Source organism: Xyrauchen texanus, chromosome 5 (genome assembly GCF_025860055.1).
Source record: "Xyrauchen texanus isolate HMW12.3.18 chromosome 5, RBS_HiC_50CHRs, whole genome shotgun sequence".
Lineage (NCBI taxonomy): Eukaryota > Metazoa > Chordata > Actinopteri > Cypriniformes > Catostomidae > Xyrauchen > Xyrauchen texanus.
Genome location: NC_068280.1, coordinates 47,594,548 through 47,619,773, shown reverse-complemented (window position 1 = coordinate 47,619,773; position 25,226 = coordinate 47,594,548). Strand labels below are relative to the sequence as shown.

The 25,226-nt window shown below is 36.4% G+C and overlaps 1 protein-coding gene across 1 annotated transcript; it reads left to right on the top strand.

Annotated features, from left to right (window-relative positions):
- The first annotated feature begins 1,626 nt into the window (after nt 1–1,626).
- gtf3c3 (general transcription factor IIIC, polypeptide 3) lies at nt 1,627–25,226 on the top strand. Its single transcript, XM_052126647.1, has 18 exons — nt 1,627–1,793; nt 2,067–2,172; nt 3,712–3,968; nt 5,974–6,097; nt 6,299–6,490; nt 7,809–7,974; nt 8,095–8,242; nt 8,366–8,492; nt 8,763–8,863; nt 11,679–11,850; nt 12,235–12,437; nt 12,795–12,896; nt 18,302–18,437; nt 18,948–19,173; nt 19,703–19,893; nt 20,070–20,194; nt 20,636–20,788; nt 25,004–25,226. The coding sequence occupies exons 1-18, from the start codon at nt 1,707–1,709 to the stop codon at nt 25,124–25,126; spliced, it is 2,739 nt and encodes a 912-aa protein (XP_051982607.1). The 5' UTR covers nt 1,627–1,706; the 3' UTR covers nt 25,127–25,226.

Below are 25,226 nucleotides of genomic sequence, written 5' to 3'. Positions count from 1 at the left end.
TCATAAAAGCACTTAAATGAATACTTCTGTTAAAATGTGTGTATTATTTGAGCTGTAAAATTGTTTAAATCATTTTAGAAATTTAGTATACACAGTCAGCCATGATTACTTTAATCAATGAGTGAAAGTGTCCAATAACAGGACGTTTACTGAGTTTAAGCGAGTAGTATTCGGCTGGTCATGTGATTCTACCCAGAATATTCCTTAATCCTGGTTAATGTTTATATATATATATATATATAAATACACATACACACACTGGCAGGAAAAGTTTGGAATAATGTACAGATTTTGCTGTTTTGGAAGGAAATTGATACTTTTATTCACCAAAGTGGCATTCAACCGATCACAATGACTAGTCAGGACATTACTGATGTAAAAAACAGCACCATCACTATTTGAAAAAAGTCATTTTTGATCAAATCTAGACAGGCCCCATTTCCCCCATCTGCTGCATGATCTACAGGCCCCAACACCTTATCCTTGAGTAATCATGCTAAATTGCTAATTTGATACTAGAAAATCACTTACCATTATATCAAACACAGTTGAAAGATATTTGGTTCATTATATGAATCTTAACATTGTCTTTGTGTTTGTTTTTGAGTTGCCACAGTATGCAATAGACCGGGATGTCTTATGGTCAATATTAGGTAAAAAATGCCAAAAAAGAAACCGCTTTCTCTAGAAACTCATCAATCAATCATTGTTTTGAAGGAATTACAATGCTTGAAATTGCTCAGAAAACTGAAGATTTCATACAAAGGTGTACACTACAGTCTTTAAAGACAAAGGACAACTGGCTCTAACAAGGACAGAAAGAGATGTGGAAGACCAGATGTACAACTAAACAAGAGGATAAGTACATCAGAGTCTCTAGTTTGAGAAATAGATGCCTCACATGTCCTCAGCTGACAGCTTCATTGAATTGTACCTGCTCAACACCAGTTTCATTTACAACAGTAAAGAGAAGACTCAGGGGTGCAGCCTTATGGGAAGAATTGGAAAGATTGGAACACAGACATTGGACAACAGATAATTGGAAAAGAGTGTTATGGATCTTAAACCCATTGAGCTTTTTGTGGGATCAGCTAGACTGTAAGGTTCGTCAGAAGTGCCCGGCAAGACAGTCACATCTCTGGCAAGTGCTACAGGAAAAGTGGGGTGAAATGCCAGCTGAGAATCTGGACAAACTCACAGCTAGAATGTCAAGGATATGCAAAGCTGTCATTGCTGCATGTGTAGGATTTTTTGATGAGAACTCTTTGAAGTAGATTTTTTTTTTTCAAATTGTAATAGTAATTTTTCACATTATTAATATCCTAACTATACATTGTGATCAGTTGAATGCCACTTTGGTGAATAAAAGTACCAATTTCTTTCCATAAAATCAAAATCTGTACATTATTCCAAACTTTTGGAGTTAAAAAATAATGAACTAATGTTAACTTATACATCTTTTTATATAAAAAATGTGTTATACGTATAAATTGACATTAGAGAAACGGATTTTGGATTGCACTATCATTCTTTGACACCAGAAACCGCTGTTAGTCTCTTGAAATAACTGCGCATGCGTTTGTGTTTCACTCACCATCGAAGAAAAGTTTGAGGGCTCTGATTGGCTGTTAGGTAGGAAGAGGAAACACGTGCATCAGTGTGAATATGGGGATGTTTATTACTGATTTAGGCTTGTAAACATCAGTATGTCTGAACTGAACGATTATTTAGAGGGTAAGATTACTTTCGAAGAGTTTGAGAGGCGGAGAGAGGAAAGAGAATCAAAAGATAAGGTAATATTATCAATGTCTGCATTATATGTGTAAAGTTGGTTCCTTCAGCACCATACCATTACCATCAGATACCATCACTGTACCGTAGTACCTTCCCAGTAATTTTTGAGGGTTGTTTTATTATGTTTTATTATATGTTATAACTAGAACGCTACATAGACAGCTCAAACACAATATAGATAGTGTTTTTATTCACCTATGATGCTAAAAATGCGGTCTAAGTAGAAAAGACATAGCGTGTAGCTGCATTATATAATGTTTTTATGTTTTCAGGAGGAGAAGGGAGATGTGTCAGAAGAAGATGAGACTGTAGATCAAGAGGATGCAGTCCCGTCCACCTCAAAACAGTGTGCTAAAGGGATAAGGAAACGACAGACAGGTGGTTTTATGGACCTTGTTCATCCTGTTAACTGTGGCAGAAACATTGTACTACGGGTTGACCCCCAAAACAATTAGACATTAAGTTATTAATTAAAGAGGCATTCACTTGCATGCAACCATATATGCTTCCTTTTTTTCTTTTTTTTTTTTAGGAAACATTTGCTTAGCTTGTTCCTTAAATTTGACATTTTATGCATAGGTTGAGGACATGTATGCCCACGTTTACACACACATTACTGCATGCAATCAGTAAGTGTGTAACATCTTTCATTACATAGTTGAGAACCGTTGTGCAAAGATTGATCCATGTACAGTGGCAAGAAAAAGTATGTGAACCCTTTGGATTTAGCTGGTTTTCTGCATTAATTGTTCATAAGATGTGATCTCATCTTCATTAGTCATAAGTATATACAATGCACAATGCTTAAGTCAACAACAAGAATTATAATATTGTATGTCTGTATTGAACACATCTCATTAAATATTCACAGTTCTCTGGATAAGGGTTAAAAGTTATCTCGAAGAGCTTAGACATTCATCTGTCCACATTTATATAAATTGTCTATAAATGGAGATAATTTAGTACTGTGGATGCTCTCCCTAGAAGTGGCCATCCAGAATGAACCCTAGAGTGACAGCTTAAGACTTGAAAGAATAATTGGTCTAAGCACATAACTGGTAATCAGAAGGATGCTGGTTTGAGCCCCACAGCCACCACCATTGTGTCCTTGAGCAAGACACTTAACTCCAGGTTGCTCCAGGGGGATTGTCCCTGTAATAAGGGCTCTGTAAGTCGCTTTGGATAAAAGCGTCTGCCAAATGCATAAATGTAAATGTAAATGTCAGGGTGGTTGTGGGCCAACTGAAGCTCCGTAGAAGTTGGGTGATGGTTGATGCAGCAGGTCAGTGACCCTAAACATCGAAAATTCCTTCTGAATATTGTGCAGGTCTAATCCGCAGCTACAGGAAACTTGCTGCCAAAGAACGACCAGTTATTAAATCCAAGGGTTCACTTACATTTTCCAAAGCACATTGAATGTTGTGTTCAATAAAGACATGAAAGATTGGAGTTATTTGTGTGTTGTTAGCTTAAGCACATTGTGTTTGTCTATACTTGTGACTTTGATGAAGATGAGATTACATTTTAATGACCAATTAATGCAGAAAACCAGCTAATTCCAAAAGGTTCAAATACATTTTCTTGCCACTGTATTTTTAACGCAATTTTAGATTTTTGTCAGAGTGCTATATACAAGAATACTAAATGTCTTTTTACAACAACTTGGGCTTTTTTATTCTTGTTTCATAATATGTTGTTGGAGAAAATTAGGCCAAAATCTAAAAATGTTTTGCCTTGTCTTTGCCTTAGAAGCTAACCTTTGCGTAATAACCATAAATAATTATCAGATCAAATTGGTTTAATTTTCATTGTCAGTCTTAATGATAATGTATCAAGACAGCTTGAATGAGGCATGTGTGAATCAATAATTCAGTGTTACCCAACATTTCAAGTTTTAATTTGTGTGATCTGTATTAGATAGCACAGATTATGGGGTCAGTCCATCTGTCCAGAAAGCTTTTGCCTCCATGCTTGGAGAAGGACTGGAGGAGATGGTGGAGGAAGATGAGAATGATGAAGATACGAAGATGGAGTGGAAAGACATCGGAGAGGAGGACGGAGAGGAGGATGAAGATGAGGATGACGAAGCGGAAAATGACGGCAATGAAGTCACACCTGGAGACGTGTTTGCTCTTGAAATGGAGCTGAACCGTGAGAATAAGAAAATGATGAAGGTCAGCACAGTGACAAATTTTTTTGGACCCTTTTGTCGTTGTTTGCTCGTAAAGTTATAATCTTAGTTAAACATTTTATTGTATACAGTTGTAGTCAGAAGTTTACATACACCTTAGTGAAATACATGTAAACACAGTTTTTCACAATTCCTGACATTTAATCGTAGAAAAAATTCCCTGTCTTAGGTCAGTTAGGATCAGTACTTTATTTTAAGAATGTGAAATGTCAGAATTATAGTAGAGAGAATGATTTATTTCAGCTTTATTTTTTCATCACGTTCCTTACATACACTGTGTTAGTATTTGGTAGCATTACCTTTAAATTGTTTAACTTGGGTCAAACATTTTGGGTAGCCATCCACAAGCTTCTCACAATAAGTTGCTGGAAATTTGGCTCATTGCTCCAGACAGAACTGGTGTAACTGATTCAGGTTTGTAGGCCTCTTTGTTCGCACGTGCTTTTTCAGTTCTGCCCACAAATTTTCTATCAGATTGAGGTCAGGGCTTTGTGATGGCCACTCCAATACCTTGACTTTGTTGTCCTTAAGCCATTTTGCCACAACTTTGGAGGTATGATTGTGGTCATTGTCCATTTGGAAGACCCATTTGTGACCGAGCTTTAACTTCCTGACTGATGTCTTGAGATGTTGCTTCAGTATATCCATAATATTTAATATATATCCTTCCTCATGATGACATCTATTTTGTGAAGTGCACCAGTCCCTCCTGCAGCAAAGCACCCCCAAAACAGGATGCTGCCAACCCATGCCTCACTGTTGGGATGGTGTTCTTCAGCTTGCAAGCCTCACCCTTTTTCCTCCAAACATATCGATGGTCATTATGGCCAAAGAGTTACATTTTTGTTTCATCAGACCAGAGGACATTTCTCCAAAAAGTAAGATCTTTGTCCCCATGTGCACTTGCAAACTGTAGTCTGACTTTTTTATGCCGGTTTTGGAGTACTGGCTTCTTCCTTGCTGAGCAGCCTTTCAGGTTATGTCGATATAGGACTCGTTTTACTGTGGATATAGATACTTGTCTACCTGTTCCTCCAGCATCTTCACAAGGTCCTTTGCTGTTGTTCTGGGATTGGGGTTGCACTTTTCACGCCAAACTACGTTCATCTCTAGGATACAGAATGCATCCCCATCCTGAGCGGTATGATGGCTATGTGATCCCATGGTGTTTATTCTTGCATACTATTGTTTGTACAGATGAACATGGTACCTTCAGGCATTTGGAAATTGCTTCCAATGATGAAACAGACTTGTGGAGGTCCACAATTGTTTTTTTATGAGGTCTTTGTTGATTTCTTTGGTTTTACCCATGAAGTCTAGCAAAGAGGCACTGAGCTTGAAGGTAGGCCTTAAAATAAATAGACAGGTACACCTCCAATTCAGTAGACTTCCGATAAGAAGCTAATTGTCTAAAGGTTTGACATTTTCTGGAATTTTCCTAGCTGCTTAAAGGCACAGTTAACTTAGTGTATTTAAACGTCTGACCCACTGGAATTGTGATTTTGTCAATTAAAATTGAAACAATCTGTCTGTAAACAATTGTTGGAAAAATTACTTGTGTCATGCACAAAGTAGATGTCCTAAATGACTTGCCAAAACTATAGTTTGCTTATGTTAAATCTGTGGAGTGGTTAAGAAATGAGTTTTAATGACTTCAACCAAAGTGTATGTAAACGTCTGACTTCAACTGTATTAATTGGGTGTATTGAATAATTTATATTGAATAATATATTATTGATCATAATCATTTAACATTGGGCTCATTAAAACTACAATATTTGAAAGGCTCTTAATATTGTGATATAGCTTTGATTTTGTTTTAAATAGTAACTGCAATTGAAGTTAGCAGTAAGTAAATAAAGTTGTATTTTGTGTTGAAAATTCTTTTGGAATAACTTTCATGGCAATGTGATTGACACTGAAAAAAGTGCCACAATATATGCATGCTTTGAATCAGTTTGTTTCACAAGTACATTATTTGTTGTTAGGAGAGGCGTTTCCGCAGTAAATTACCACGAGCTTTGAGAGGACTCATGGGAGAAGCCAACATTCGCTACGCTAGAGGAGATAAGGAGGACGCCATTCTCATGTGTATGGAAATAATTCGCCAGGGTGAGTTCACTTTTACTGAATATTAAGAGTGTAAATATTCATCATGATGATGCATCGACTTGACAATGAAAAATCTTTGGGCTTATTTTGCAACATCTTGCAGAATAAGACATAGAATCAAATTTCAGGTCAGTAAGCTCATGATGTTGTCTCCTGCACTTGTGATGACGTGTAGTTCTAACCTCTCTCTACCTATCTCAGCTCCTCTGGCGTACGAGCCGTTCTCTACTCTAGCTATGATCTATGAGGATCAGGGCGACATGGAGAAAGCTCTTCAGTTTGGGTTGATCGCTGCTCATCTGAATCCCAGTGACTGTGAGGAATGGGTCAAATTGGCAGAAATGTCTCTAGAGCAGGAAAACGTCAAACAAGCCATCATCTGCTACACTAAAGGTCTGTGTAATCTCTTTTGCAGCTTTGTATTTTAGTAACATAAAGCATTAAGCATGGGAGTCACCGTAATGATTTCTAATTTTGTGCTATGGATACTTTGTGTTTAATAAATTATTATTAATTTTGTTGATGTCGTTGTAAATAAAGTACCCCTCTTTTTGTCTATGGCTGCTAATGCAACACTTTCATTATAACAATTATTAATATAAAAAATATAAACTTTCTATATTATAACTTATTATTGACAATATTTATAACAGTAATATTAATGATGTATTATTAGCCGTAGCATTGTTGTGGCTGTTGTACTGCTAATGCATCATAATATCATAGTTATTATATTAATAATGTGATTTTAATATTAACTAGTATTAATAATGTAAAATTTACTTTATTATTACTATTTACTAGTATTGTTGTTGTACCTGTGTATGGCTGCTAATGCACAACAATTTCATGATAATCATTAATAGTATAATTTGAATATAATATTAACTGTTGTTAATAAAATGTATAACAATAATATATTCATAATAATGATAATTAATAGTATTGTTGATGTTTTTGTACCTGTCTTTGGGTTCTAATGCCAAAAAGTTTCATAACAATTATTGATCAAATGTTTAATAATAAAATATTAGTAATAAATGATTATTAATATTATTATTTTTGTTGTTGTACCTGTCCATGGCAGCTTAAGCACCACCATTTCATTATAGTTATTAATAATACAATTGTAATATATTATTCACACAGATTAATAGAATATTTGTAGTAATAAATTATTAGTATTAGTATTGTTGTTGTTACTGTACCTGCCAATGGCTGCTAATTCACACTAGTATTATGAATATAATATTTATAACAGGTATATTAATAATACATTTTTATCAGTAGTTTTACCTGTCTATGGCTGCTATTGCACCACAGTTTCATAATAGTTATTAATCATATAATTGTAATACATTTGTAACTATTATTAAAATATTATTTATAACAATTATATTAATAATACATTTTTATTAGCGGTATTGTTGTTGTTGTACCTGTCTATGGCTGCTAATGCTCCACAATTTTATTATAGTTATTAATATTATTTTAATAAATTATTAACAGTTATTAATATATAATTTATACATTATTTTATTGGTAATTACATAGTAATTATTAATCATTTTAATACATTATTATTACATTGATTATTATTAACTGTAATATATTTAGTAGTAGTATTAATACTATTAACTATTGTATATCTGTCTGTCTGCCTATCTATCTGTCTGTCCATCAATATTGATATCTGCTCTTGTGTTCTCAGCGATTAAATATGACTCAAGTAATGTTCAGTATTTGTGGGAGCGCTCAAGTCTCTATGAGCAGGTGGGAGAACACAAACAAGCCATGGATGGATATCGCCGTATACTGAGCCTGCTACCACCAGCTGATGGAGAACAGTTCATGCAGTTGTCACATGACATGGCCAAGTATGATAAACTCCAGCTATACTGCTATAAACTACCTTTTATGATTATATTTAAACAGGCTGTTTTTGTTACTGTACCTTTAAGACCTCTATATGTAAATGGCCTCTGTTATGATTTCAGGAGTTATTATGAAAGCAGTGAGTTGCCATCTGCTATAGGAGTGATGGAGGAAGCTCTGGACAGACATCCTGAACTAGTCTCACATGAGTATGTCAACATGGCTGCTGAACTCTTCATAGCCAATCACCAACATGACAAAGCCTTAGAGGTGAGAGCAGACAAATATATGACAAGAATGTTAAAGGAAAAGTTCTCAAAAAAATAATAATGTCTCATGTCGTTCCAAACCCGTATCACTGTAATGTAGTTCCACATGTGTTTGTGTCTGCAGGCCCTGGTGAAGTTTTGTGGCATCACTCTGAAAAGAGAGGAGAGGGAAGAAAAAGAGACTGGTGACCAGACACCCTCAAAAGTTGAAGAAGGAGAGGAGAAGCAGAAAGACTCTGAAGAGGAAAAGGGTGAGAAGAAAGAGATGATGTACTATAGAAGTAAACAGTATTTAAATATACATGTAAATGACATCTTTATGTAGCACAGAAGCAGTTGCATAAATATATTTACACTGAAAACACAGTGTACTCGAAAGTTGATTCCTGTGCCCAGCAGACAGAAAACTGATTGTCACCGGCAAAGTTAAGGTGGCTCTGACGCTAAAGGGTGTGGCGGGTCAGAGCCAACGTATTTTATGTGTCATTGCATCTTTACACTAATGCTTTTAAATGTTTTAGGGAAAATCCTGGAAGTGCTGGTCACTGATGATGTTCCAGTGGACATCAGAGCGAAGACAATGGTGTGTCTGATCCACCAAAGCATCTTTAAACCTTTGGATGTAAGTAAATATTGTGTATGTTTTTTGTTTTTTTTGTTTGTTTTTTTTGCCGATACCGATAACTAAGGTGGTGGAGAAGGCTTATAACCAATTAATTGGCCGATATTTTTAAAAATCGATTTATAAAACTTAAAAAAATGTCTTAGTCTTTTTTTATTATGACGGGCACAGACATAGAGGCTACAAGAGTCCAAAAAAACCCGGAAAAAACAAAGATATGGTCCATAGGACTTCTGTCTATAAACAAGCCCAAAATATACTTTCTTATTTCGGGACTCTTATTTTTAAATGACGGAGACTTGGCTATGTTACAATGCTCTATATTTAAGTATTTACCAAATTAATTACATTTAATATGTGTATTCACCAGATTAAGGATTTTGTGTGTGTGTGTGTGTGTGTGTGTGTGTGTGTGTGTGTGTGTATGTGTATTATATATGTACACACACCGATCAGCCACAACATTAAGTTAATTCTAGAGACTATTGTGCGTGATCCCCAGTTACAGAAATACTCAAACCAGCCCATCTGACGCCAACAATCATGCCACAATATAAATCACTGAGATCACATCCCCCCCCCCCCCATTCTGATGGTTTATGTGAACATCAACTGAAGCTCCTGACCCATATCTGCATGACTTTATGTACTCCACTGCTGCCACACAATTGGCTGATTAGATAATCACATGGATGATTGTTGGTGCTAGATGGGCTTATTTAAGTATTTCTGTAACTGTTGATCTCCTGGAGTTTCACACACAACAGTCTCTAGAGTTTACTCAGAATGGTGCCAAAAACAAAACACATCCAGTGAGCGGCAGTTCTGTGGATGGAAACTCCTTGTTTATGAGAGAGGTCAACAGAGAATGGCCAGACTTGTTTGAACTGACAAAGTCTATGGTAACTCAGATAACCACTCTGTACAATTGTGGTGAGAAGAATAGCATCTGAGATGCGGGTTGGCGCTGTTTTGGCAGCACAATGGGGACCTACACAATATTAGGCAGGTGGTTTTAATGTTGTGACTGATCGTGTGTGTGTGTGTGTGTGTGTGTGTGTGTGTGTGTGTGAATATAGGGGGGAACAGACGCGAGTGGTGCCAAACAAACTAAAATAAGCAAAAGTCCACTGACTGCTTGAAAACCTCTAAACTGCCTAGAAATAAAAAGACAAAAGATCTTCAGCGTCCAAGATGCCCTAATTAAAATATTCTACCTAGCGATATCAAACAGAATGATTAAATCAGGGAAGCACAACTAGCAAAGGCCAATAGGGAAAAACAAAACAGATGTACCAAAGTCACAAGAACACAAATTAGGCAAGTTAGTACAAATGATTAAACAATGTATAACACACAAGAATTGATAGGAAGCTTCCTCCTCAAAACCAAAAACTGGGGCGGTCTTTATATAGGCGGCGGTCTGATGACGCAATCAGGGATTCCAGCTGGAACCACCAATGGAAGTTCTCTGTATGGTGACAGAATAACACAATGGCAAATAACCACACACACACAGGGACGTAACAGTATGTATGTATATGTGTAAGCTGCATGTTGCCTCTGGAGAAAACAGGTATTACTCCAAGCATGAAGTGCTCACATGGAAGGAATATTCCCCACTACGGTCCTGATATGATGAATTGCGTACATTGTTTTACGTGTTTTTTAAAAATATAATTAATAGCACTTAATTTACGTGTTAAATCGACAGACCTAATAAATAAATAAATATATATGTGTGTGTGTGTGTGTGTGTGTGTGTGTGTGTATTCACCAGATTAGGTTTTCTATCATTGTTCACAAGATTTGAAATGGTAGATATGATGTATGTGTTTCCATATGGTCACATTTTTCTTTGCATGTCCTAGCTTCAATTTAGAACACTAGATTTATACAGTATAATCAAAATAACAAAATATGCATTGAAGTGATGTTAAAAATATGGATGAATATTGTCTATGATGAAAGATTAAGATATAGCAAATCCCCATAAGGTGTCAGTGATTGTTTTTATTTGACATTTAAAGGCCGTTGTTATACTATAGAATCCTCTGGAGTAGAAACACAGAGCAATAATACATTTTTGCTGATACCGGTAGTTCCAAAAATCAACTATCGGCACCGATTAATTGTTAAAACCGTTATGTCGGTCTTCCTCTACCCACAGTCATGGAATAACTGGAAATATCAAGTTTCCAGCCCCTAAAAAGTCATGGACATTTTTGTAGTGAATAATATTTTATAGTTATGCTTTGTTGTAAAATAATTCATTGACTAGGAATTACTCTTTGCAAGTGTGACTTCTATAAAATCTTTTAAATATAGAAAATCTTAAAAATACATATTCAGTAATCTGAATAACTTGGAAAAATTCATAAATATCATGGAATTTAATTAGACAAGAAGTCTGGGAACCGTGATGGACACACAAACCCTTGTTTATTTTTACAGTTGTACATTTATATTCTGGGCAGACATTTCTTGATGTCTTGTTATTTAAGCAACAATCTAGTAATCAAATATACGTCTATGAGACGTCTGTGAAAGAATGCATCATTTAGAAAGAATTGTGCACAAACATTTGATAAAAGGAGTTAACCATTCCAAATAAATTGGATAAATGTTGTTTTCACATTAAACAGGGAATGTTTTAGACTTTTAAAGTATTGTAGTTGATTAAACACATTCAAAATTCAAAACACATCAAACAAATGTCTTAGCGATTTATATCTGTTAGGGAATAATGTGATTATGCTGTTCCTTGCATTTGCCTGGTGCCATCTTAATTTTTAATCTTTGGCTTTGTCTGCAGCCTATGTTGACATCTCTGATGGAGCAGAGCCCAGAAGAGCTGGGTGATTTGTATCTGGACGTGGCCGAGGCTTTTATGGAAGAGGGGGAGTATAACTCTGCCCTGCCTCTGCTCTCTGCCCTCGTCTGCTCTGAGAGATACAACCTGGCTGTTGTCTGGCTCCGTCATGCAGGTTTACACTTGATTATCCATTAAATTTGCCATTTAATGGAAATTGTCTTTGACATGGGCATAAAAATAACACCCAAACATATGCATACGATACATAGGCATTCAACAACATAACTAGATAAATTTAGGAAGACATATGAAATAAGCAAAAACAAACTTTAAGATTGCAAAATAACAGAGAAATCATGAATAAAAGAATAGCTGTACTTAAAAATACTTATAGCTCTAGTAAAAGTAATCCTGATTAGGATAATTAGAAATGAAGCTACTAAGCATATCATGATCCTTGGTGATCCTATGATTATGATTATTATAGGATTTCATCAGTGTAGACAAAGCAAGCATTAAGCTAATTACTATAATTTGTGTGTATGTGTGTTTGCAGAGTGTTTAAAGGCACTGGGTCATCTAGAAGTTGCAGTGAAGAGCTACAGTAAGGTGGTTGAAATGGCTCCTCTGCATCTAGACGCTCGTCTGGCACTCTCCACCCTCCAACAGCAGTTGGGCCGACCCAATATGGCCCTTGAGGCCCTAGCACCCATGTATGATGCTGAAACACTCGCCCAGGACTCTTCAGCTGCCCAACAGGTGTGTTGCATAGTCGTGTTTTTTAATTTTTTTTATAGTCATGTGTTTAATGTATACTTTATATGCAGGTCTATTTTAGTGCTATGTGTTGAGCTTTTGTAATTAGTAGTGCATACTAACACTATTGACTTGGAACAATAAGCAACCATCTAGCAACCACCCAGAAGACCCTAGCAATGCCCTTCCAACCGCATAGCAATGCACTTAAGAATTAAACAACACTCAGAGCACCTTAGCAACCACATAGCAATGTCTGCAACCAACCACAGCACCCTTGCATTATGGCTTTGCATGGACAAGCCCCACTCTAATTTTCAAGAGAAAATGGAAAAAATGGTGTTTGTGATTTTTTTTCAGGAACTGAAGCTGTTGCTGCATCGCTCAACTCTCCTCCAATCACAAGGACGATTAGATGATTACATAGATACTCTTCTGATCATGCTGGCTATGCTGCTTAAGGTTAGATCCTGTTCTCTAGTGGTCGACTGTTAAGCATTTATAAAAGGCTGATGCTGATATCTGGAGATAAAGGTGGATATTGGCCAGAAAGAAATTCAGTTGATTGCTGAAATAAAACACTTATTTGACACTGTACTCTTTGAAATATTGGTGTGATATAATGTGATTAATCAGCTTATAACGGTCTATATCTGAATAGGCGGCTAATATTTTTTTGGCCAACATACAATGTGTTACGTAGTGGACTATATCTCATATAATTGGCCTAAATCACTTTATATCATATTAAAATATCAGAGTATGGTGGCCACAAATATCTGCCCATTAATCTGATATATACAGATATAGGCAGATTAATCGTATATAGTTTGATATGCCTGAGAATGTTATCCACAAATATCGGCCCATTTATTGGATGTAGATCGAAATAGGCTGATTAATCAGATAATTGGCTACTAATTGGCCGATATTTGCGTCCACCATACTCTCTGATATATGGAACTATATCTGATTAATCGGATTATTGATACTTGTTCTACTAATTGGCCGATATTTGTGTCCACCATACTCTCTGATATATGGAACTATATCTGATTAATCGGATTATTGATACTTGTTCTACTAATTGGCCGATATTTGTGTCCACCATACTCTCTGATATATGGAAATATATCTGATTAATCGGATTATTGATACTTGTTCTACTAATTGGCCGATATTTGTGTCCACCATACTCTCTGATATATGGAACTATATCTGATTAATCGGATTATTGATACTTGTTCTACTAATTGGCCGATATTTGTGTCCACCATACTCTCTGATATATGGAACTATATCTGATTAATCGGATTATTGATACTTGTTCTACTAATTGGCCGATATTTGCGTCCACCATACTCTCTGATATATGGAACTATATCTGATTAATCGGATTATTGATACTTGTTCTACTAATTGGCCGATATTTGTGTCCACCATACTCTCTGATATATGGAAATATATCTGATTAATCGGATTATTGATACTTGTTCTACTAATTGGCCGATATGTGTGTCCACATACTCTCTGATATATGGAACTATATCTGATTAATCGGATTATTGATACTTGTCCTACTAATTGGCCGATATTTGTGTCCACCATACTCTCTGATATATGGAACTATATCTGATTAATCGGATTATTGATACTTGTCCTACTAATTGGCCGATATTTGTGTCCACCATACTCTCTGATATATGGAACTATATCTGATTAATCGGATTATTGATACTTGTCCTACTAATTGGCCGATATTTGTGTCCACCATACTCTCTGATATATCGAACTATATCTGATTAATCGGATTATTGATACTTGTTCTACTAATTGGCCGATATTTGTGTCCACCATACTCTCTGATATATGGAACTATATCTGATTAATCGGATTATTGATACTTGTCTTACTAATTGGCCGATATTTGTGTCCACCATACTCTCTGATATATCGAACTATATCTGATTAATCGGATTATTGATACTTGTTCTACTAATTGGCCGATATTTGTGTCCACCATACTCTCTGATATATGGAACTATATTTGATTAATCGGATTATTGATACTTGTTCTACTAATTGGCCGATATTTGTGTCCACCATACTCTCTGATATATGGAACTATATCTGATTAATCGGATTATTGATACTTGTTCTACTAATTGGCCGATATTTGTGTCCACCATACTCTCTGATATATGGAACTATATCTGATTAATCGGATTATTGATACTTGTCCTACTAATTGGCCGATATTTGTGTCCACCATACTCTCTGATATATGGAACTATATCTGATTAATCAGATTATTGATACTTGTCCTACTAATTGGCCGATATTTGTGTCCACCATACTCACTGATATATGGAACTATATCTGATTAATCGGATTATTGATACTTGTTCTACTAATTGGCCGATATTTGTGTCCACCATACTCTCTGATATATGGAACTATATCTGATTAATCGGATTATTGATACTTGTCCTACTAATTGGCCGATATTTGTGTCCACCATACTCTCTGATATATGGAACTATATCTGATTAATCGGATTATTGATACTTGTCCTACTAATTGGCCGATATTTGTGTCCACCATACTCAATGATATATCAAACTATATCTGATTAATCGGATTATTGATACTTGTCTTACTAATTGGCCGATATTTGTGTCCACCATACTCTCTGATATATCGAACTATATCTGATTAATCGGATTATTGATACTTGTTCTACTAATTGGCCGATATTTGTGTCCACCATACTCTCTGATATATGGAACTATATCTGATTAATCGGATTATTGATACTTGTTCTACTAATTGGCCGATATTTGTGTCCACCATACTCTCTGATATATGGAACTATATCTGATTAATCGGATTATTGATACTTGTTCTACTAATTGGCCGATATTTGTGTCCACCATACTCTCTGATATATGGAACTATATCTGATTAATCTGATTATTGATACTTGTTCTACTAATTGGCCGATATTTGTGTCCACCATACTCACTGAGATATCGAACTATATCTGATTAATCGGATTATTGATACTTGTTCTACTAATTGGCCGATATTTGTGTCCACCATACTCACTGAGATATCGAACTATATCTGATTAATCGGATTATTGATACTTGTTCTACTAATTGGCCGATATTTGTGTCCACCATACTCTCTGATATATCGAACTATATCTGATTAATTGGCCAGTATCGGAATATGTCCTGTTAATTGGCCAATATTTGTGGTCACCATACTCTGATATATCGAACTATATCTGATTAATCTGATTATTGACACTTGTCTTACTAATTGGCCGATATTTGTGTCCACCATACTCTCTGATATATCGAACTATATCTGATTAATCGGATTATTGATACTTGTCTTACTAATTGGCCGATATTTGTGTCCACCATACTCTCTGATATATGGAACTATATCTGATTAATCGGATTATTGATACTTGTCCTACTAATTGGCCGATATTTGTGTCCACCATACTCTCTGATATATGGAACTATATCTGATTAATCTGATTATTGATACTTGTTCTACTAATTGGCCGATATTTGTGTCCACCATACTCTCTGATATATGGAACTATATCTGATTAATCTGATTATTGATACTTGTTCTACTAATTGGCCGATATTTGTGTCCACCATACTCTCTGATATATCGAACTATATCTGATTAATCTGATTATTGATACTTGTTCTACTAATTGGCCGATATTTGTGTCCACCATACTCTCTGATATATCGAACTATATCTGATTAATCGGATTATTGATACTTGTTCTACTAATTGGCCGATATTTGTGTCCACCATACTCTCTGATATATGGAACTATATCTGATTAATCGGATTATTGATACTTGTCCTACTAATTGGCCGATATTTGTGGCCACCATACTCTCTGATATATGGAACTGTATCTGATTAATTGGCCTGTATCATATACAGTGAGGAAAATAAGTATTTGAACACCCTGCTATTTTGCAAGTTCTCCCACTTAGAAATCATGGAGGGGTCTGAAATTGTCATCGTAGGTGCATGTCCACTGTGAGAGACATAATCTAAAAAAGAAATCCAGAAATCACAATGTATGATTTTTTAACTATTTATTTGTATGATACAGCTGCAAATAAGTATTTGAACACCTGAGAAAATCAATGTTAATATTTGGTACAGTAGCCTTTGTTTGCAATTACAGAGGTCAAACGTTTCCTGTAGTTTTTCACCAGGTTTGCACACACTGCAGGAGGGATTTTGGCCCACTCCTCCACACAGATCTTCTTTAGATCAGTCAGGTTTCTGGGCTGTCGCTGAGAAACACGGAGTTTGAGCTCCCTCCAAAGATTCTCTATTGGGTTTAGGTCTGGAGACTGGCTAGGCCACGTCAGAACCTTGATATGCTTCTTACAGAGCCACTCCTTGGTTATCCTGGCTGTGTGCTTGGTCATTGTCATGTTGGAAGACCCAGCCTCGACCCATCTTCAATGCTCTAACTGAGGGAAGGAGGTTGTTCCCCAAAATCTCGCAATACATGGCCCGGTCATCCTCTCCTTAATACAGTGCAGTCAGCCCTGTCCCATGTGCAGAAAAACACCCCCAAAGCATGATGCTACCACCCCCATGCTTCACAGTAGGGATGGTGTTCTTGGGATGGTACTCATCATTCTTCTTCCTCCAAACACGGTTAGTGGAATTATGACCAAAAGGTCTCATCTGACCACATGAATTTCTCCCATGACTCCTCTGGATCATCCAAATGGTCATTGGCAAACTTAAGGCGGGCCTTGACATGTGCTGGTTTAAGCAGGGGAACCTTCCGTGCCATGCATGATTTCAAACCGTGACGTCTTAGTGTATTACAAACAGTAACCTTGGAAGCGGTGGTCCCAGCTCTTTTCAGGTCATTGACCAGCTCCTCCCGTGTAGTTCTGGGCTGATTTTTCACCTTTCTTAGGATCATTGAGACCCCACGAGGTGAGATCTTGCATGGAGCCCCAGTCCGAGGGAGATTGACAGTCATGTTTAGCTTCTTCCATTTTCTAATGATTGCTCCAACAGTGGACCTTTTTTCACCAAGCTGCTTGGCAATTTCCCGTAGCCCTTTCCAGCCTTGTGGAGGTGTGCAATTTTGTCTCTAGTGTCTTTGGACAGCTCTTTGGTCTTGGCCATGTTAGTAGTTGGATTCTTACTGATTGTATGGGGTGGACAGGTGTCTTTATGCAGCTAACGACCTCAAACAGGTGCATCTAATTTAGGATAATAAATGGAGTGGTGGTGGACATTTTAAAGGCAGACTAACAGGTCTTTGAGGGTCAGAATTCTAGCTGATAGACAGGTGTTCAAATACTTATTTGCAGCTGTATCATACAAATAAATAGTTAAAGAATCATACATTGTGATTTCTGGATTTTCTTTTTTAGATTATGTCTCTCACAGTGGACATGCACCTACGATGACAATTTCAGACCCCTCCATGATTTCTAAGTGGGAGAACTTGCAAAATAGCAGGGTGTTCAAATACTTATTTTCCTCACTGTATGTTCTAGTAATTGGCCGATATTTGTGGTCACCATACACTTTGAGATTTGTAACTACAGTAACTTTAATTGCTTAGTCAATTTTTGTATCCACCACACTCTCCAGTTATTGGTGCTGACCATTGAAATCCCAAATCAGTCATTCATTATTAAAGAGCTAACAGTTCATTGCATCTGAATGACTACCAAGCTTGAGAAAACTTGACCTTTGCGCCAATTTGTATACACAATGCTTTAGTTCCAGCTGCTCTTCATCTGAAAGTTGTAATGTGCTTTTGTGTTTGTTTTGTGTAGGTGGCGATGGTGAGGGCTCAGGTGTGTGTCGTTTCGGACATGTCATCTGGTGTCAAACACCTGAAGCTTATAAAAGTGTCACGCAGCAAACTAACAGAAATTGTTGATCAGGAGGCAGCTTATATGGATGTCAAAGGTACAGCACAACAGACAAAACTACATTCATAACCATTAATTGTGCCAGATCCCCAAATTCCTGTCTCAGGATTTTAAGAACGCCTTAAGAACTCATGATCATATTTAGCCACCCAGAAGCGGTCAATTGAGATAAGACCTATATTTAGTGCAATAAAACAGAGATTTGAATCCTTTAAGTATCTGGTGGTCTCCGATTTGTTATGCTTGACACACAAATGTGAGTGAAATTGTGGTTAATTGAGCCATTCAATAATCCAAATTTAACTTATCAGAACTTATTTAGAAAAAAACTCCAAATCAAAAGTTTGTAAATAATAATAAAAAAAAAATCTGAAGCATTTTGCTTACAAAATATTTTATAATTTTTTTAAGACAAAAAAAATATATATAGAAAATGTCTAAATGTTAAGGTATTAAAATGATAAAATTAAAATTAAAATCATCATAGTATGTGTGTTACTGCCTTTAATTTATGCTGATGATGTCAGAATGTTCCTTTCTCTACAAGGCAAGACGAGCGTGCTGTCTCGGGATGACTGGTGGAATCTGTTGCAGCGCTGTTTGGCTGTACAATGTGAAGTGAAGCGCTTTGAAGAGGCTGAGTTATTAGTAGACTCCACTTTAGAGTACTATTCATTCTACGATGACCGCGTGAAGCGCAAAGAGCTGGAATATCTCGGCCTGTCCGCTGCCTTCCTCGACCGCAACTTCCGCAAAGCTTATGATTATATAAGGTCAGTAAACTGGAACTGATTGTAAATATGATGATATAAACAGCAATCTAACTAAAATGGAACCTCAGGCTGACACGTAATATCTGCCCCACTTCTTGAGTGGTTGCTTTTTGAATATCTCATTTTAAGGTGCACTCAGTAATTTTTTTAATATTTCATCTTGGACTTATACTGACTCCTAGGGGCCTGGATGCAGCATCATTTAAAAGCAAAAGTTTTCATTTACAGATGCCATTGTTGAAATGTACTGTTGATGTTTAACCATTTAATAATTTAATCCATGAGTGCAAGTGTCCAATGACAGGGCAGTTACTGTGATTAAGTGAGTAGTATTTCGCTGGTGATGTGATGAGTCTCGGAATCTCAGCTTTGTTTAATATATTTTACCAAGGTTATATCCAATCTGCAGAATACAACTGATTTTTCCCTAAAATTAGCACAGAAAAAAAATAACCTTGCCCTTGAGTGGTTTGGTATGGTCACAAACTACAACTTAAAGAGCTTGTCTTTATTGCTTTATATATTGTAGGATAATGTTGATGGACAGTGTTGAACGGACTCAGTTGTGGAACGTATTTAATCAGATTACCCTGCACTCTCATGACGCCAGACATCATCGTTTCTGCCTGCGACTCATGCTCAAACACCCAGATAACCCCGCACTTTACCTTCTCAATGGGCACACCTCGCTGGTGTCTGGAACGTTCAAGCATGCACTCGGTATGGTCATTTGTTTGTTTTTGCATAAAGGCAACGTTGATCAGTTAATCATGGCGTTGTACGGCACAATTGGTAAAAACAGCACTTATAACTTTTACTCAATATATACGTTTCTATCTCTTTCTCATCTTTTTCTTCTCTTGGTTTCTGCTGTCTCTTATCTCTTCATTGAGTAGGTCAGTACATGCAGGCGTTCAGAAACAATCCCAACCATCCTCTTCATAGCTTTTGTGTTGGTCTCACCTTCTTCCATATAGCCTGCCAAAAATTTGTCATGAAAAGGCATCCCCTGATTGTGCAGGTATGGTGTTTTTATTTACTTCTAATAATGCTGTAAGTTATATTGTAGAGTTGAGGTTTAGGGTTGCATTTAATGTTAGAACATCAAAAGTCAGTGGGGGAAGTTCCTGTTTGGGTGAATCTCACAAACACTGATCCAGGTCACATTTCAACCCAAAATCAAAAGAAAAAAATATTGTTTGCATTGTGACATTTTTTTATTACAATTAAGCACCCCCATCCACCCATTGTAATTCCCGTTATGCTCAATCAGTGGTGTAATACAGTAATATTAATACACAGATGTTTTCAATATTGAAGGCAGTAAAACAACTACCAGGATGCATACATACTTTCATTTGATTCTTTTGGGGTGTACTATGACCAGGGCATATGAGATTTGATGAGATTCTCCGATTCAGATAGCTATGCACACTTGTGTACATGTGTGTTTGTTTTTCAGGGTTTCTCATTTCTGTGGAGGTACGTGGACTTCAGAGGCCACTGTCAGGAGTCTCTGTATAATCTTGGCCGGGCTCTACACCAGCTCAGACTCACTCATTTAGCCATTCATTACTATGAGAAAGCCCTCACCTTTCCTCCACTCCAACTAGAGGTAGGACATTTTCAGTTTAAAGGGGTAGATTCACTCAAAAAAGAATATTCTGTAATCTTGTACTCACCCTCATGTCATTCCAAACCAATATGAATATTCTTTCTACTGTGGAACCCAGCAGGAGATGTTTTCAATGTTGCATGCTAAACTTTGCTGTAAACTTGTCTCTACAGAAGAGAAGTCATATGGACCAATTTAAAGGAATATTTATGGTTAGGGAATATATTTTTTGCGATTACTTCAATTTCACACGTCAAGTATTTATTTTGAAACAAGCCTTTATATTAACATGAAGGCTTTTCTATGTTTTTGACAGTAGATTCACACCTCTGGATAAGACATCGGTTAAGTGGCCCAGTAGCGCAAAATACTGCTATTTTATTATATACATATATTGTCTCCAGGCGCTGCATGCTTCACCGTGAATGTGCGCTCTCTTCTGTCATCTACTGCAACAAGCACTGCACCCGATGGTCATAAAATGTGGTGTTTTCAGCTTTCAGCTGCTCACATTCACTTTAAACCGTGCACTAGGGATGGGCTCGAGTACTCTGTTACTCGGATGTGGCAGCAATGATCGATCATGAAAACGATGATCGATTGTGATCATGCATGATGTGACTTTTCACTTAATTGCGAAATTCAGTAGAAAATACCTGACAAATAAACAAACGTGTCAGAGGAAGTTTTTTTTAAATTGAGATTGATTTCATTGTGATTTTGAGGGGTATATTGATTGTCAGAGACGTCTCATAGCAACCAAATTGATATACAACGCTGCAATGCTATCGTTACGATAATCAAAATAGAGTGTAATTAACCGTGTTTTTATCACCTGTCTCGGCAAAACGTCTGCTAAATATGTTTTAATATAATTTAATTTAAGAACTTTGATGGATATCCAGAAAAATTATATTATTTAATAAAAGCGAATCTTTGTCACTGACTGTAAACCTCCCTTCCCTGGGTGTCGACATGTGTGCGTGATGTAACAGAGCGCAGCTAAATGGACAGAATACAACGTCTTCAAAAATTAACTTCAACTCGGCTCAGTTGGTAGAGCAGGTTGTCTTCTAATCGCAGGGTTGGTGGTTTGATTCCCGGCCCACACGAATCTACATGCCGAAGTGTCCTTGGGCAAGACACTGAACCCCAAGTTGCTCCCAATGGCAGGCTAGAACTTTGCATGGCAGCTCTGCCATCATTGGTGTGTTAATGTGTGTGAATGGGTGAATGAGTCACAGTGTAAAGCGCTTTGAATACCGTTAAGGTTAAAAAGGCACTATATAAGTGCAGACCATTTGCAGATTTGTTTTTATTATTATTAAATAAAAAATATTTATTTTAATTAATACATTAATAATAATATTTTTTTTATTTAATAATGAGGTGAATAGACTACACTAACATCATTATATATATTGATAAATAGCTTAATTCGTATAAAAGTGTGGCTCTTTTGAAAAATAAAAAACAAACTAATATACACAAATAGTCATACACACACACACACACACACACACACACACACACATACATATATATATATATATAGCTAACTTTAACAATCCCATGTAGGTCTATAATTCAACAATCATATGAAAGCATATATGATCAGTTCTGTTCATTCATGTGACTGTGGGGCTCACTACCTCTGGAGCACAGAAGTGCACGATCCAGCAGACTTTCCGATATTTGTGCTGCAGAGACAGAAGAGACACTCGTGCTACTCAATTATTTTTGACCCAGGAAAACCCCAAATAGAGAACGAAATCTCCACAGAATGGGACGACTCCCAAACAGGTCTAGAAGATCAAGAGGAGCTTGTTATAAAAACAGGTGCGACATGATGTACAGAGCAGAAAAATGTTTCGCACGACCATAATAACTCGTAATACAAGCAATCTTTTTTTGCCACCTTACAATGCACACTCATGGATTCCCTCAAAAACAAGACAGATATTTCCAATACTAGCTCCAAAGTGCTTCATTGAGAAATAATTACTACCTTACCCTCTTAAAGAATTTAAAAAAAGTTAGTAATGCAAATCACTAATAATGAAGCATTTGGGAGAAGACGTCTCAATGCCTTTATTACAGGACATTGGCACAAGGACAAGAATACATTTCTTTTGAACTGTTTAAACGGGTTAATTTGCTCTGTGACGAGTGTGAAATAGTCACGGGCATATTTGAGGGAATGCGCACAAATTACTTACTTGCCTGATGTTGCACTCATGTTATAAAGTAGCATATAATTAGTTTTATTGAGACTGAAAATGACCGTAAATGCTCTAGTAAATGGACCCCTTAAAATTCAAGAACACATAAAAGTTGAATATGATGACAGCAACACGTGGGCCACAAAAAGATGCTTTGAGGGCTGAATGGGTCCTGTGGGCCGCCTGCTGAATACCATGGATTTAATTAAATACTATCATTTTGCAGTTTAATGATCACACTAGGACATAACACATTTTTAATTTATTTAATTGTCCATTTCAGTGTATAAGGAGCAGAGTATGGGAGTGGAGTGGCAACAATTTATTCTTTAAGCACTCCGGGTTGTCCATTTTCCGCTCCGTGTTTGCTCCAATGGCAAAATTAGCGCATAGCTACCTCTCCACTTTAAAGTTATTTCAGTATGCATTTTAATATCACAATCGCCCATGCATAAGGTGTATTAAATGAAATCACATTAAAAAATGAAATAACATTAGCCCAAATCTAAATTAAATTATTTTTATAGCTTACTTTTGAAACATGTCTGCAACATTCTCTGGATTTAATAAATATAAATAAATTACTAGATGAAGAAAAAAAACATTACATTATAAATTAGCCTATGGCACTAAAACAAATTTAGATGATTAACTGATCAAAGTCAAACTACGCAATATTAACATATTTAGTCCAGTTGGTGTTATAGGTTGTTATTATGGAGGTCGAAAATGACCAAGTGCCGCTAGATTTTAAATGAGTATTTTTTATCACATTCTTTCTGGTTATATCAGAAATTCCATCTTTCCTTCATGCCAATAGTGTTTAACACTGCTTAACATGTGGTGCATTATTGCATAAAGGGCCATTAACAGGTGTTGTGCTCATGATGAAGCATAAGTGGAGCGCTCTTGAAGCGAGAGAAAACAATGACATGCTTTTTATTTTTTTAAAACACGCTCCTCACTCCAGGCAAATTCATGCCGCTCCGCTGACATACTCTGATAAGGAGTAGCATGCGTTCCAATAAGTGTTAGTCAGACAGCACACAGGGACCAAATTGAGTCAGTGCTCAGTACTACTGGCACTACAGAAACACTGGTATTGTTCACTTTTTACATTTACTTTTATATTTTATCATCTTGGTACCATAGTACTGGTTCTTTTGACACCCCTCTTTATGGTGCTATTTATTGGAGCTAGACAGCACCCGTCCCTATTCACTTTCATTATATGGAAAAGAGCAGCTTGGACATATTTAAAAAATGTATCCTTTTGTCTCTTCAGTCAAAATAAAATCATACACTTTTAGAATAATATGAGGGTGAATAGATGATGAATTTATTCTCATATTTGGGTGAAATAGTCATCCCTTTAATACCTGTATTATCAACATACAGCTGCAGTACCATAAATCTTCAAAGAGACCTCCCAGATTCTCAAAACATTTGAAATGATCTTGACATCATTGAGACTCATGAGCCATATTCAGAGGTGGCCATGTGTCGTATACACATAACCCACGACTTTAGAATATCCAGTCATGAAGAATCAAGGATCACTTACTCTTAACACTTCTTGTTTTACTGTAAGGCCAAGAGTACACCCGTTTCTCAGCTTTTCAGTTTAATAGAGCTTATCTTATGCACGTATACCAGTGTTTCCTACTCAACTCTGTTTTTGCAATAGGGAAGCCCCATTAAGTAACTTGTAAATTTTGTGTATTTTTATGACCGATTTATTCAAATATTATAAGAACCATATGGTGTGCTGTATGTTTGTTTTTTGTGTGCAGCCGGAAAAGACATCATAACAGAAAGTTGTCTATTTATCGTCTTTTTTGTATTACTTACAATCTCACACATGAAATTCAGACTCAAACATTATTTATTTTGCTGTGGCGCTGTAGATTCAGTAGCAGTGCAGCAAACACTGACATATACTTATTCAAGCAGTAACATTATTCATACAGAACACTTTTCTTTTCATTTAAAGGGAATTGATGAGGATCAGGTGGACTTGAGAAGAGAGATTGCCTACAACTTATCCCTCATTTATCAGTCAAATGGCAATAAGGATATGGCTCGACATGTCGTCTATACATACTGTACTATCTGACTGAAATAACGATGGGACTAATGTGATTTACAGTACTGCTACATCTTTGTATAGAATCTTTTTTTTTCTTCTGTATTTTCTTTCAATAAAGTAATTTATT

What these genes read in the sequence shown, in the direction of transcription:
- gtf3c3 (XM_052126647.1), top strand. Translation starts at nt 1,707, where the DNA reads ATGTCTGAACTGAACGATTATTTAGAGGGTAAGATTACTTTCGAAGAG. An exon ending in TATGGAAATAATTCGCCAGG is followed by an intron (nt 6,098 to 6,298) that starts GTGAGTTCACTT and finishes TACCTATCTCAG; the next exon opens with CTCCTCTGGCGTACGAGCCG. An exon ending in GCATCTTTAAACCTTTGGAT is followed by an intron (nt 8,864 to 11,678) that starts GTAAGTAAATAT and finishes CTTTGTCTGCAG; the next exon opens with CCTATGTTGACATCTCTGAT.